This window comes from Scomber japonicus, chromosome 4 (genome assembly GCF_027409825.1).
Source record: "Scomber japonicus isolate fScoJap1 chromosome 4, fScoJap1.pri, whole genome shotgun sequence".
Lineage (NCBI taxonomy): Eukaryota > Metazoa > Chordata > Actinopteri > Scombriformes > Scombridae > Scomber > Scomber japonicus.
Window position 1 is genome coordinate 4248262 of NC_070581.1, and position 13423 is coordinate 4261684.

General features: G+C 43.9%; 1 protein-coding gene across 3 annotated transcripts in view; it reads right to left on the minus strand.

Moving 5' to 3' along the window:
- Positions 1-1758: 1758 nt before the first annotated feature.
- The window catches only part of asxl1 (ASXL transcriptional regulator 1), a 32827-nt gene continuing 21162 nt past the window's right edge, over positions 1759-13423 (minus strand). For all 3 annotated transcript variants that reach the window (XM_053318327.1, XM_053318329.1, XM_053318330.1), the window contains 4 exons: positions 6425-6521; positions 5831-5936; positions 4550-5510; positions 1759-4412 (listed from right to left, as the gene is read on the minus strand). In XM_053318327.1, the coding sequence (XP_053174302.1) occupies positions 1845-4412; positions 4550-5510; positions 5831-5936; positions 6425-6521 (3732 nt within the window). In that variant the 3' untranslated portion in view covers positions 1759-1844. The remainder of the gene's footprint in view (positions 4413-4549; positions 5511-5830; positions 5937-6424; positions 6522-13423) is intronic.

A 13423-nucleotide genomic window follows, 5' to 3' on the forward strand; every position in this document is an offset into this window, starting at 1 on the left:
CCAAAAAATGCACCAAAATTGAGAATTTTTCCCAAGATGGCCGACTTCCTGTTGGACTTAGGGTATAGGTCCAAATGGCATTTTTGTGCGTCTTGAGATGATACATAAACCTACCGAATTTCATTCTTCTATGTCAATCGGGAAGGCTGAGGTTCAATTTTGAAATATTCAAGGGGGCGCTATTGAGCCGTTTAGCCACGCCCATCCCATTGAAGTATATAGGATGTTAAATTAACCCACTCCAGACGTGTGTGTTGAGTTTCGTTACCGTGGAGGCATCCTTTGCCCCTAAAAACTGTAATCATATTTTCATGGCGTTGAATGTGTTGTCATGGCAACGGTATTTGATGCTGGGTCATGAGTTGCAGAATGTAGCATCACCAAGGTCTTATGTCTCAGCTGAGTCAATTTCAGGTGTAAATACTTAAGATTATGGGAGTAATTAGTCAACGAATGAAGCAAAATATCAAAATATCAAAATTTTCGCCAAGTCTGGCTTGCGTGCAAACTTTGGTGACTTTTAAGGCACGTTTAGGGGGGCAAAAAGGCCGTCGTTGTGCAAGAAAAATAAAAATAATAATCTTGACAGATACAATAGGGCTTCGCGCTGGTCAGCGCTCGGGCCCTAATAATCCGGACAGATACAATAGGGCTTCGCGCTGGTCAGCGCTCGGGCCCTAATTAACATTTCAAAACTATAATAACCCTGCAACACATTCAATAGGGCCTTTCCTAATTCCTTAGGGTCCAAGAGGGTCTTCGTACTGTCAGTTCTCGGGCCCTAATAAACATTATGAACAGAATTGGTGCTAATAATAAATATAATTAAAGCTGCAAGCAGCGATAAACAGGGCCCTTGCTCCCCCATCCTGCTCTGAAACAGCGAAACTTGCTGTGAAGCATCTACCAGGTCATAAGATGACACAGAGTGAGAGTCTGTAGGAGTTTTTTAAAGTATGTGGCATAATCAAACATTTTAATCAAAATGCTGCCCTTAAAGATTACAAATGTAACTGTTTTACCTTAGTTCAAATGGTTTATGAGTCATTCCTGGTAGTCTTTTTAACTTAATGTTTGCAAGAGTGCAATGGTGTTGTTTTCTCTGTTAGTTATATATGGACCCTCTCACTTCCCTTTGAGTATCTGTTTGTTGATTTTCCTCCTGTTTCATCTCTTCAAGGAACAAGCTCCTGCTAATCCCTGTTGTCCTTGATCTCGTCTTTAAGCTATTTAAACTGCCATAAAAAGGTGCCTGCTCCATCAGGAGTTTCTAATTCTCACTTTGTTAATAATACTTGCTTAAATGTAATTACAAACAAAATTGTAAGGAAATCATGAAATGACTCAAAACACAAAGTTGTGAAACAATGTAATTTAATCATTTTAATGGTTAAAAAAATACTTCTTTGCACTGAGACAACAATAAGTCCCTGTTTGCTGAGCAAACAAGGGAAGAAAACAATGATGGCCACCAAATGATGACAGGTGGAGCGAGATGAGATGAGGTAAATGTTTTTGAGGAAAGAAAACAAAAAAGGCACAATTTACAATCAATCATGCCCCAATTTCACAATAATAATTATAATAACAACAACAACAACAATATTATTAATAATAATAATAATAATAATAATAATAATAATAATAATATATCAGTACAACTAAAAAAATCTGAAAATTTGCAACAACAAAAAATACAGACCAATTATATAATACAAGGCAAATCTTGCCTGTTAGGCTTCTCCTGTGTGCTCTACCCTAATCACGCTGTGTACAGGACCTGTCAGTCCTACTGTTGATACTGTACAGATAGTAGTTCTGCAGTTTACAGGGACTTCCACATACTATCTGACCACCAAACATGACACACAGAGTTTGGAGGGCCCAATGCAATCATCGTGGCAGAATGCACCACAGCCTTGGCACATGATCATGGCTTTGAGACGGCATGAGCACTTGAGCGCCACCTCCTCAGCTGTACTGTCAGTAAATGCCTGGATGCTGAGGGTGGTCTGACCAGAGGCCAAGCGGGGGCGTAGCTGGAGCATGCTGTCTGCCATGCTCCGGGAGAAACCGCTGTTGTCCATCACTGATACATTAGCTGTGTAGCTTAATCCTCCCACACCCTGCTTGGGGAGCTTTCCATACAGTTGGAAGGGAAGGGAGGAGGCAGAGGAAGGGGAGCCAGATGAGTATGGAGCTTTGCCATGCTCCTTCTTTGCCATCCTGGCAAAACTCATATCCATGTTGAGGAGTCCTTCCATTGCTCCTCCACTAAGGTAGCTGTCAACAGAGCTCCCAGGCTCCCGTTTAGTAACACTCATGGGTACAGTTGGGGACAATTTGGAAAGAGATTGGCAAGAGGGCCTCGCACTGACTTCATTCTTTACACTGGAAGCAGGAGATGGTTGCTGTTGGTGACAGTTGGGAAGCTGAGACTTTGGTGCCCGCCAGTTGATCTTAATCGTAGGCATCACTTCTGTGGCACAGGGGTCTGTATGGGAAGGAGTGGGGCCATTAGGTATGCTCCTGTGGGTTGGCTGGGGCCTGTCTGGTGTGGCCCCTTGTGAGGGCTGAGGACCAGGAGACTCTTTGATAACTGCTGACTCCACAGCGGTCTGAGAGTTATGGTCTGATTTACTTCTGGAGGATGAAGAACTAGAGGAGGATGAGGACGGCGGCAGAGAGGTGATGACTGGGACAGCCCCAGGAGGCTGCTGAGACTGGTACTGTGCTGTGTCTGGGGCCTCCATCAAACAGGAAACTGGGCAACTTGTCGGAGACTTGCTGTGGCTCTGAGACATTGCAGTTATTTCTGGGCTTCGAGATTGGGCCAAAACCTCAGGCCTGTTGCGAGGCCCTGGGGTCCTTGCCACTGCTGGTCTGATTTGGGGTCCTGGCAATCGGCTGATTTCCAGCCTGTTTGCAGAGTGTGAAGGTAGAACTTTCTCCAGGGGCAGGCTGCCCTGTAGTAGCTGGGTGACCAAAGGGTTATTGGCCTCCACACTGGACACTGGTCTGGCTGAGATGGGCAGTCTCTTGGAGGAAGCTGTTGGGGAGGTCACAGAAGGCTTCAAACCTCCACGACAATCCTCTTCAGCAGAGCTCTGTCTGGAAGCTCTGCAATCATCTCCAGGTTCCAGTTTGACCACAACATTGGTGTCCCTGAGTGCCTGTACATGGGCTGCGGAGAGAGACTGGTGGTCCTGGGAATGCTGAGGTTGAGGCATGCTGTTGGGGAAGCAAGGCTGAATGACAGTTTGACCGTGGCGACTAGACACGTGGGCCTGGATGACTGGCTGCTGGTTTTGAGGTGGAGGACTGCAGATGACCAGCTGGCCGTTTCTCTGGGTGCTCAGTTGGGAGCACCAGTCCTGATCAGACTGCTGCTGCTGATCCTCCTGGCTTTCATTTTCACAGTCTGAAGCTGTTTCTGTGGAGTCACTATGTGTCCCAGCCTCATCATCTTTCTTTTGACTCCAGGATTCCACATGTTGAGGTGAGGAAGCATCTGTTTGCTGTCTTGCTGTAGCTGAGTGAGAGAGTACCTCTTGCAGGTCTACATGGTGGGACCCATGCTGGATAACACCACCCAGTCCAGCCTCTTTCCCTTGTTCCTTCTCTGTGGGCTGACAGGAGCTGACCAGTGTCTGAATAACATCCACACCCTGAGCCCCAAACCTGGGAAGGGAATCTGGGATGGAGGTTAAGGCCAGTGATGGTTTTTCACATCCCTGTTCTGCCCTCTCAGCAGACTTAGGCACCTGGCTTCGCCTAGCTGGCTGGGTGAGTATGGACTCTGATACAATGTCAGGCTGTGGAGAGGATAAGTTGGCGTCCTTGTCTGTAAGCCCATTACAGGAGTTCTGGGCACTGGCTGAGGTTGCTTCTATTTCCTCTTTAGCCTTTCCCCCCCTACCTGCCTCATTTCGAGAAGGGCTTGGGGTCTGTGAGGGCTCCAAGGACATGGAGGTTGAGGTAGTGGACAGGGAAGGTGATGGCTGGGGTGTAGCCTCTACATTGAGAAGCTGTAATTGTGTTCCAGACGAATTAGTGCCTGAAGACGATCCCTGCTCTGCCATCCCACCTCCCCCCCTTCTTCCTCCTCCTCCTCCGGGCTCGATAGGTCCTGGATGCTCTCGCGCTCGTCGTCCATTGCTGCTATCCGATATCCCAGCAGCAGGCCGCAACCCGACCCCTGTCGTCCCTGCCCCGTCGCCAGAGGCTGCAACAGCAGCAGCGGCCTCGCGCTGGGCCCTGGCTTGTTGGGCGCGGGCTTTGATGTCCGCCAGGGTACGCGCGCCCCCCGTCCCTGACCGCCGTGAGCCCTCTCCGGGGGGCACGATCCGGGGACAGATCTGGTAGGTAGGGTGCCCTTTGACCCAGGGTGGTTTGATTCTGGACAGTTGAATCTGGGGTAGAAATACAAGAACACTTACTCAAGCTTTATATGGGAACATCTACTTTAAGAACAGGCAAATTAGTTTTGTGCATAAATCTACAGAAAAAGGGGCCTCAAATCTTTTAGATTAAGAATGGAAACTCTTACCCGGATTGGCGGCACCTTGGGCTCTTCTGTTGTCGGCTGCGGCTTCTCTGAACGGACACTGTCAATTGTGGTACGAAAGGACTGACGGTTCTCAAGCCGTGGCCTCTTTTCGGGGAAGCTGGAGAAGGCCTGAGCCTCATCTGGCCTTCTCTTCTGCTCCTTGAGCTGGGTGCTAGGAACAGGAGTAGTGGCTGGGCTGGCCGAGGGGCTGCTCTCACGGCTGCTTGTGGCAGTACCCCCTGTGATGGAAGTGACCACAGAGGCAGTGTCATCCAGGGGATCAACGGCTACTGCAGCACTGGAGGACGCTGAGGAGGATGAAGACGAATCCAGGACTGCGGCAAAAGTTCCCTGTCCTTCAGAAGGTGAGGAGGCAGGTGAGGAGGCAGAAGAAGAAGAAGAAGAGGAGGATGAAGGGGATGAGGTGGAGACCAACACTGGTGTAGCCTCTTCAGGGAGAAGGCGGGTCGTAACTTCAGGCTCTTCGTTGGCGCTAGTGGAGGTTGGGCTGGGGCTAGGGCTGGGAGTGGGTGTAGGTGTGGGGTCTGGCAATGTGACTGGTTCCGGAATAGGCGAGGACTTTGGCTCAATGGAGGCACTCTCTGCTGGTAATTCCATGCCACACTCTGCCTGCAGAACCACCTCACCTTGTATCACTGTGTTGTCAGCAATGGGAGAGCCAACAGAAACTGCTGAGGTGTTCAGAGAAGCACTTGCCTCGGCTGCTTCTGAAGACTGCAGGGCTGGGGGAGTGGCCTTACAAAGGTTCCGACGGGCCCTACGACGCAAGTCAGCCCGGGTGCGTCTCCTCATCCGGCCATCTCTCCTCCGCCGACCCACACTCCGTCTCTTGGGGGCACCAGTTGCCACCACAGCCACATCACTGTCCAGCACACTTGCTGCAACATCGCTGGCTTCACTCATGGTGAGCTTCAGGGACTCCTCTCGTGTTAAGCCAGACCTACAGGTACACAAACTATGTTTCAGCACAATGTAAAAACACTGACATTTATCATATTCACACAGTGGCCACAACTGATGCAAGTGATACTAAAGTTGTCTGACACTACAGAGATCAGTGGAGGACAGCAGAGAAGAAAAAAAGTCAAAAATCATTATTAACAAGTTTTACTAAATAATGCTATTGATATTTGCCATCACTAATGTTGATGGTGAATGGTGAACTGGAATTGAATCACCTTAATATGATTTTAAAAAACCCTGAAGTGGCTGTTTTGTAAACAATCAGTTCAGATTTGGAAGAAATGAGTTGGTTCTTACTTTTGCCCATGGTACTCTTCAAAAAACTTTTCCTTCCATGCCTCTACCTTCTTCTCTTTCTCCATTTCCTGCCGGAAACGCACCTGCATCTCATGGGTGAACTCACCTAAACAGGTCAAACACACGTGAATGTTTAAAAGGGAAGCTCTGCAACTAAACTTTTTGAAATTGTATACCAGTAACTTTTTGTGTAAACTTGACTCAACTGTTCTTCACTTGTCAAAATACACAGTGGCAGTTCCAGTGGTAGTTAAATTCTAAGGTCCCTGAATGGACTGATTCACCAAGTCCATGCACACATAGTTTAAGTTGTGCATTTCTCTTGGTTTCATTCACACTACTAGAAGAATATACTACAGCAAATTGTTGACTTTCAGCATAGATCTCACAGTTGGTATTTATGATTTTCTCACCGTATTCATCACAACCATCACAAAGATTGATTGATAATTGATTGGCAACTTTCTCACTACTTTTTGCTGCTGTTACCACTAGCTTCTTTCCCACCATTTCCTACATGCCCATCAGGTCTCATCTAATGTGACTTTTTAAGCCTGGCGGGAGTCTCTTGTCCAAGATTGAGGAAACACTTACCTTCAGCCAGCCTTTCTTTCCAGCTCTGGGAGGCATGGGTGAAGAACTCATTGTTGAGGGCAGAACTACTCAGTCTGGCCATACCATCAGGTCCAATCTGCATGGAGAGAGGATATACTATAGTTAGATAAACCAGAAACCTAGATGTACCAATATCATCTAGGTGGGCAAATTCTAGTTGTGATTTTTTAATCGTATACATCCCTAGATTATATTTTAATGTAATAGACCTTGCTGCCCAGTAGTTTTTTAGTGGTTATCTCCTCGTAAAATATGGAGTGCTGTCACTGAACACCAGGAAATCATCTTCCTTTCATTAAATCATCTCCCTGGGGTATGTCTGAACTACTGACTGTTGGTATAACATGTAGAAATGAATTCAACAGACATGTCTAGATATAATATACTACCTTTATGCAACCACCAAGTTTTTTACTTGATTGTAAATGACACAGGCGTCTCCTAGAAGATAATAAGACGATGTACAAGACGCATCATTGTGGAAAAAATATCTCAGCTTTTATTTACATTTGAACAAAAAGTGGCATGTCCAAAATTATTCATACCCTTCTTAATAATCAATAGAAAAGCCTTTATTGGCTATTACAGCAATCAAACGCTTCCTATGATTGCGGACCAGCTTTTTGCATGCTCTCCACTGGTATTTTTGCCCATTCATCTTTAATGATGAGCTCCAACTCTTTCAGGTTGTAGGGTCTCCTTGCCATCACCCTGATCTTTAGCTCCCTCCACAGATTCTCAATTGGATTCAAGTCAGGACTCTGGCTGGGCCACTGCAAAACGTTAATGTTTTTGTCCGCTAACCATTTCTTCACCACTTTTGCTGTGTGTTTTGGATCGTTGTCATGCTGAAATGTCCACTGGTGCCCAAGGCCAAGTTCAAGAGAATCTTGATGTATTGCTGTTTTTTCATGGTGCCATTTACTGTGATTAGGTTCCCTGGTCCATTGGCTGAAAAACACCCCCAAAGCATTAGGTTCCCACCATCGTGTTTGACAGTGGGGATGGTGTTCTTAGGGTTGAAGGCTTATCCTTTTTTATGCCAAATGAAGGATACATCATTGTGGCCAAACAATTCAATTTTTGTTTCATCTGACCATAAAACAGAAGACCAGAAGTTCTTTGTCCAGATGAGCATTTGCAAAGGCCAAGCGGGCTTTTGTGTGCCTTATCTGGAGAAGTGGCGTCCTCCTTGGTCTGCGTCCATGGAACCTAGCAGTGTGCAGTGTCCGTTGGACTGTCTGCCTTGAGACATTGCCACCAGCAGAGCCCAGATTCACCAGGATGGCCTTGGTGGTGATTCTTGGATTCTTTTTCACCTCTCTCACTATCCTCCTGGCCAGCACAGGTGTCACTTTTGGCTTCTGACCAAGTCATTTTCCACAGTGCGGAACGTCTTGTATTTTTTAACAATACTTTGCACTGTAGCCACTGGAAATTGAAAACCTTTAGATATGGCCTTATAGCCCTTTTCTGACTTGTGAGCCGCCACAATGCGCAGCCACAGATCCTCAGTGAGCTCCTTTGTCTTAGCGATGACTGTCCACAAACCAACTGCAGAGAGCTGCTGTTTTTCACCTGTTGAGTTGATTAAAACAGTTGTTCCCAATCAATCAATCTTTATTACACATAGAGCACGTTCTAAACCGAACTATTCAGGTTTTAATTTTAAAGAGACCCATCATTCCCTCATGAGCAAGCACTTGGCAACAGTGGCAAGAAAAAACTCCCTTTTAACAGGAACAAACTTAGTGAAAGCTTATATTGTTTTTATATTTTCCTCCGTCAGTTAAGGCCGGTCAGGTGGGAATCTCTCTTGATGACGTGTTTCTCCGGGGGGAATCCCGGACCCCAGAATGTGTTCATGCCCTAGTCAGTGTGTGTAAAATAATCTTAATTCATCTGAAGCACTAATTTAGATCTGGCAGAAGGTTTGCTTTACTGTTATTTAGTTGCTTGAGGGCTGTAGTGGGTGGTATATCGAGTTTTTAAGATATATCAATATACTTTCAAATGAGATATAGTTTATTTTCCTTTAAAATAACGTTTTGAGTCTTCTCTCATGTGGATTACATTGTTAAATTACTAAGTTACGTTCTAACAACTCTCCACCGCTTACGCGTTTGCTGCACACGGAGGGCTCAGCTCTTCCTCCGCTGAGACAGAGGAGAGGAGCAGTAATGTTAGTCTCTGCTGCAGTTCGCTGTCATTAATGGTTGAGCTGCTCTCCTCTGCTCTCAGGAGTGTTCACGGCAGGAATAATGCTACTTTATTTTGCCTTGCTGTTCTGTATTAACGGTCCGGACCCTGAATACAGTGACTACAGGACAGAAAGCCGGTGAATCAGATCAATTAAAAGTTATTTTATTATTGTTTCACAGCAGTAACGCAGTTACCTTGAACAACAACTCCCCTACACACCTCAACTCAACCATGCAGCTCGGCCTCAAGACTCTGAATCCGAAACGCCAGCATGCTATTTAAAAACACACAGCACTGACATTATGCTGTTTTGATTGGTTCAGTTTAAATAAGCAAAGGCTTAAGGAATCTTTATGGCTATGATGCGGGATCTCTATATTAGAGAGCCATTCACGCCAGGTGGAGCTGAGTTCTCAGCGTGTGCTGCACACAAACGGGGAAATAAAGATAAGTTGACATGTAGGCTATGCCTGTGCAAATGTTATTTTTTCTTATTTGTACATTAATTAACTATGATCCTGATCCACTACTAAGTAATCTTGAAGTAGAGTCTCATTCATAAGCAAAGTTACTTTAGTTATTTGAATAAACATAATGCAAACTTGAAACAATTGTTTCAGAGCTGAAATATGGGCGTTAGTATTTTTGATGGTTTCTTTGGAACATTCATGAACCGGTAAAAATGTCTTTCCCATGATTTGCGGGCGCAACCTTTTTGCTGTGTCACCTTTAATACCTATTATATACTAGTAGCTTAATTATTAGAGCAAAAAGTTTTTGATAGATATAACCTCTAATTTTGCTCTCAGAGTACATCAGAATGATGCACGAGCATAACCCTGGGCCCCATAGAGGGTCGAACCGAAATCCACCCACCATAGTCTCTCAAAATTCTGTGGGAAACACTGATTAGGTGCCCACACTTTTTTGGTGTCTCATCTTTTACTCTCATTTCTCACTGTATAGTCGAACAATTTCCCGACACCTAATTATAACAGTTTGCTACAGATGTTAGCCTTACGCTTGGCAAGTTCATGTTTAGCCGACCAATTGAAAGTAATAAGCGTAAAACAGGTTACCCCAATCTCCCCAGAGCAGACTTCAGTCCAGCAGCTGTTCAGTAACAACATACACACAAATACAGTCACCGACTTTTTCAGTCCATTTACTGCAACCATTAAAATGCATTTATACTATGCAGAGTGTTGCTTATACAGTTAATCACTTTTGTACTGATTTTGTTAGAAGCATGTTAAAGTCATGCTCATCTTCATTAACTGCTTCTGTTCAAGATGCTCATTTAGAATTAGCGTGAGTCTCAGATAGGGCTGGACGATTAATTGAATTTTAATCGCGATATCGATTTTGGCCTCCCACGATTATAAAAACGTAATAATCGACATAAAAAGATTATTGTTCCACCCAGCGCGGCGCACCTGTGACATAAATCCAACGCCCCCGTCTTTCCCAGCAAGTTCTGTGTCCCGCCCCTTATGTTAGACCCACTGGAGGAACGGTGTGTTTCTGCGCAGATCTGGGAGATTTAAAATGACAGAAAGGCCTTTGGTTGACAAGAAGAAAGGTAGGACATTTTCAGTGCTTTCAAGTTTCATGAAAAGTTTGGCGTAAGATCACACAGCTATTTTGTAAATTAAAAAAAGCAACAACAAAAAAAGCTCGGCAGCCAGGGGATTTTTTTTGGTAGGTTTTGGCTATTTATTTTTATTTATTGTTTTTACATATTGCTATTACTTCCATATATCATTATATATATTTTTCTTGATTTTAATTTATTTCTGATTGTGCTGTTCAAATATATTTCAAGTTGAGTTCTGGTGGTTCAATAAATGCTTATGTTTACACATCTATGAATAATCGTGTTGTATAATCGCAATTTCAATATCGATCAAAATAATCGTGATTATGATTTTTGCCATAATCGTCCAGCCCTAGTCTCTGATAAGATAAACTGGATAGCACTAATGTATCATAAGGATACCAGACGAAAAATGGTGCCCATTCAGTCCTATAAGAATTGTTCAACTTGCGCATAGAGTTTACATTTTGATATCATTACAGGTTTCTAAATCACTTGCTCAGCTCAAAGATGGTTTTAATCATATAAAATCTCCATGGATAAAAATTCACAATAGAAAGTCACAATTGACCCTGTATGATGTTTGAGTTGTCCTGTCAACAGTTTTACTGACATGTTTTTTAGAAAGGTGGTCTATGGTAAAAAAGCTTTTTGGGCTGCATTTTTTGCTGCAATACCACAAGTGACCACTGGGAAAAATCGGATTATCAGCAGCACCCTATCCAGCTCCTATAATACATCCATGCTGGACAGCCACTAGACAACTAATCCATGGAATTTCCACAACTTTATACTACAGAGTAGCTGACATTGATAATGCGCCAAACATAGGCGCAACATGTTTCTTGTTTTTAGAGCAGAAACTTCAACAATTTGTTGCATAGGGCATTTGTTAATTTTGTAAATAAATGTTTCTCACTTTGGTTAAATTGAGACATGTATAGCATTTATTATCATTGTGTCATTTTTATCAGGTAAAATGGAAGGAGAAAAACCAATATCGGCTCAAAAAATCGGCAGCACATATCGGTCATCGGCTATGTCGAGTTCATCAGCACCTTACAGGCTGTCACCAATCTTATCTGTGTGTTAAGGCCTAACACCTGAAGTTAAATGGGGACAAAATAAATCTTGTTCTTCTATCTGTATGAAAATTATCAATATGGACCCACATACAATATATTTCTGTATGATAACCTTTATTTTTTTAAATCATGAAATTATGTAAACCTCGTTATAATAATACGAGTAGTCTCAACACATGACAATGTCAGATGTGTTGTCTTCCCTAAAAGTTATGTAGATGGTTGATTATTTGAAACAGGAAAAACTGAGACAAGCTTTGTGAAAACAAAAAAGTTCGGAGTATGTCATTGAAATTATTAAAAAAAACTGGCAATAGAAAAGCTGTTCAAAAGCATTGTCTTCCCTTAAAACATTGGTCAAGTTTTAAACTTGATGGCTGAATTACAGAACATGGTTCTGTGTGAAGTGGTGCTGAAATTTAATAATTTTACGTATTGTGTTGAATGTGTTATTTATTTAGCAGGAATGAAGTGATGTACAGTGCCTATAAAAAGTATTCACCCCTTTTATTGCTTTTATAAATTGACTCATGATCTATATCAGGCATCACCAAATGGCGGACCTCGGTCCGGACCCGGACCAAGTGATGGTTCTTGTCTGGACCCGTGACTAATCTCTGATAAATTCATGAGAATAGATCATCTTTATGGAGCATTATTTTTTTTTCATATTATTTTTTACATTGGGCACAGTTAATCCACTTAAAAGGACAATAGCTTCATTCAATTGAACCAATCAAATTGTTTGCTTACCCTGCGCGGCCAATGGACCAGAGAGAGCAAGAGAAAAGAGAGAGACAGGGATGACAGCATGGCTTGCTGCAAGAGAAGGAAGGTTGATGCGGAAAACCTTTGTTTTAAAAATGAGCAGACAGAGAAATGTTCATTCTTCCGGCAGGCAGTTCCAAACCAGTGTGCCTCATATGCTCTGAAAACGTTGCATTAATCAAAAGCGGCAATGTGAAGCGCCACTACGAAACAAAGCACAGATCTTTTGAGCAAAGTTATCCACTGAAGTCCGAGCTGAGGGCACGCAAAATAAGCACACAACAAGCCCAGGATTATAGATCTACCTGACTCATTTCGCATTTATTTACAGCCCAGCAACGTGCAAACAAATGTTCACTAAAGGCATCGTGGATTTTGGGGCAACATAAAAAACATTTAGTGATGGGACAGTTGTGAAAGAGTGCTTGAAAGCTGTTGCTGAGACATTATTTGAGGGAAAACAAAAAGACGTGATGTGTGAAAAAAAAATCAAGCAAATCCCGATGTCAGCTTCAGACTGCTCAGGGGGTAGAGAGAGATTACTCTACTAGAGTGTAGCTGTGTACATGTTACTTTAATTTTATTTCAGTTATGCTTACGAGTTAAGTTAACTGTTTTGTTCTTTTTGTTACATGTGAAACATAGTGGCACATTTTATAATAATAAAAATACCGTTGGACAACTGATCCAGCCTTCTGTTTCTGTCTCCTACTAAAGATTAGACCACTTTGGTCGGCCTGTACCACTTTCGGTGGCAGTGGTGGGATCCAGGCCAGTAGGAGGCAGCAAAGAAAATGTCAGCCAGACAAAAGAAAGCTCAAGCTACGGAGTGTTTTCCAGAGGCATCCCAAGATGTCAGTGATCAGCTGGGGCCTGAAGGTGGTCAAATCCAGGAGCAAGAAAGTATGGCTGAACTGTCAAGTCTTCGAAGTGTGATCCAACAACAGTCCGACTCTGGTGCCAGGATGGAGCAACCAGGCCAGCAGCAAGAGAAGGGGTGGAACCGACTCCAGCATCAGTGTGTCGAGCGTCGGCAGAGGGGGAAGCAGGAGCGTCAGCTGCTGATGGAAGGTGCTGCAGCAGTCTCCAACCCCTCCAATGAGCTCAAGGTGCCTGTCAACCCAGTTATTTGGGGGAGGCCTGATGTCCAGACACTTTGGGCATCCAAAGGACTCTGTGGACGAGTGCCAATCCTTGACTGGAGAGGTCTGAGGAGTCGTGGATAATGGTAGAGCCGGATGCTGGTGCAGTATTTAAGCCAGAATCTTTCCAAGAGAACTGGGGTACTTCATAGTTGGTAAGGGAGCTCTAGCAGTTAAATGAGCT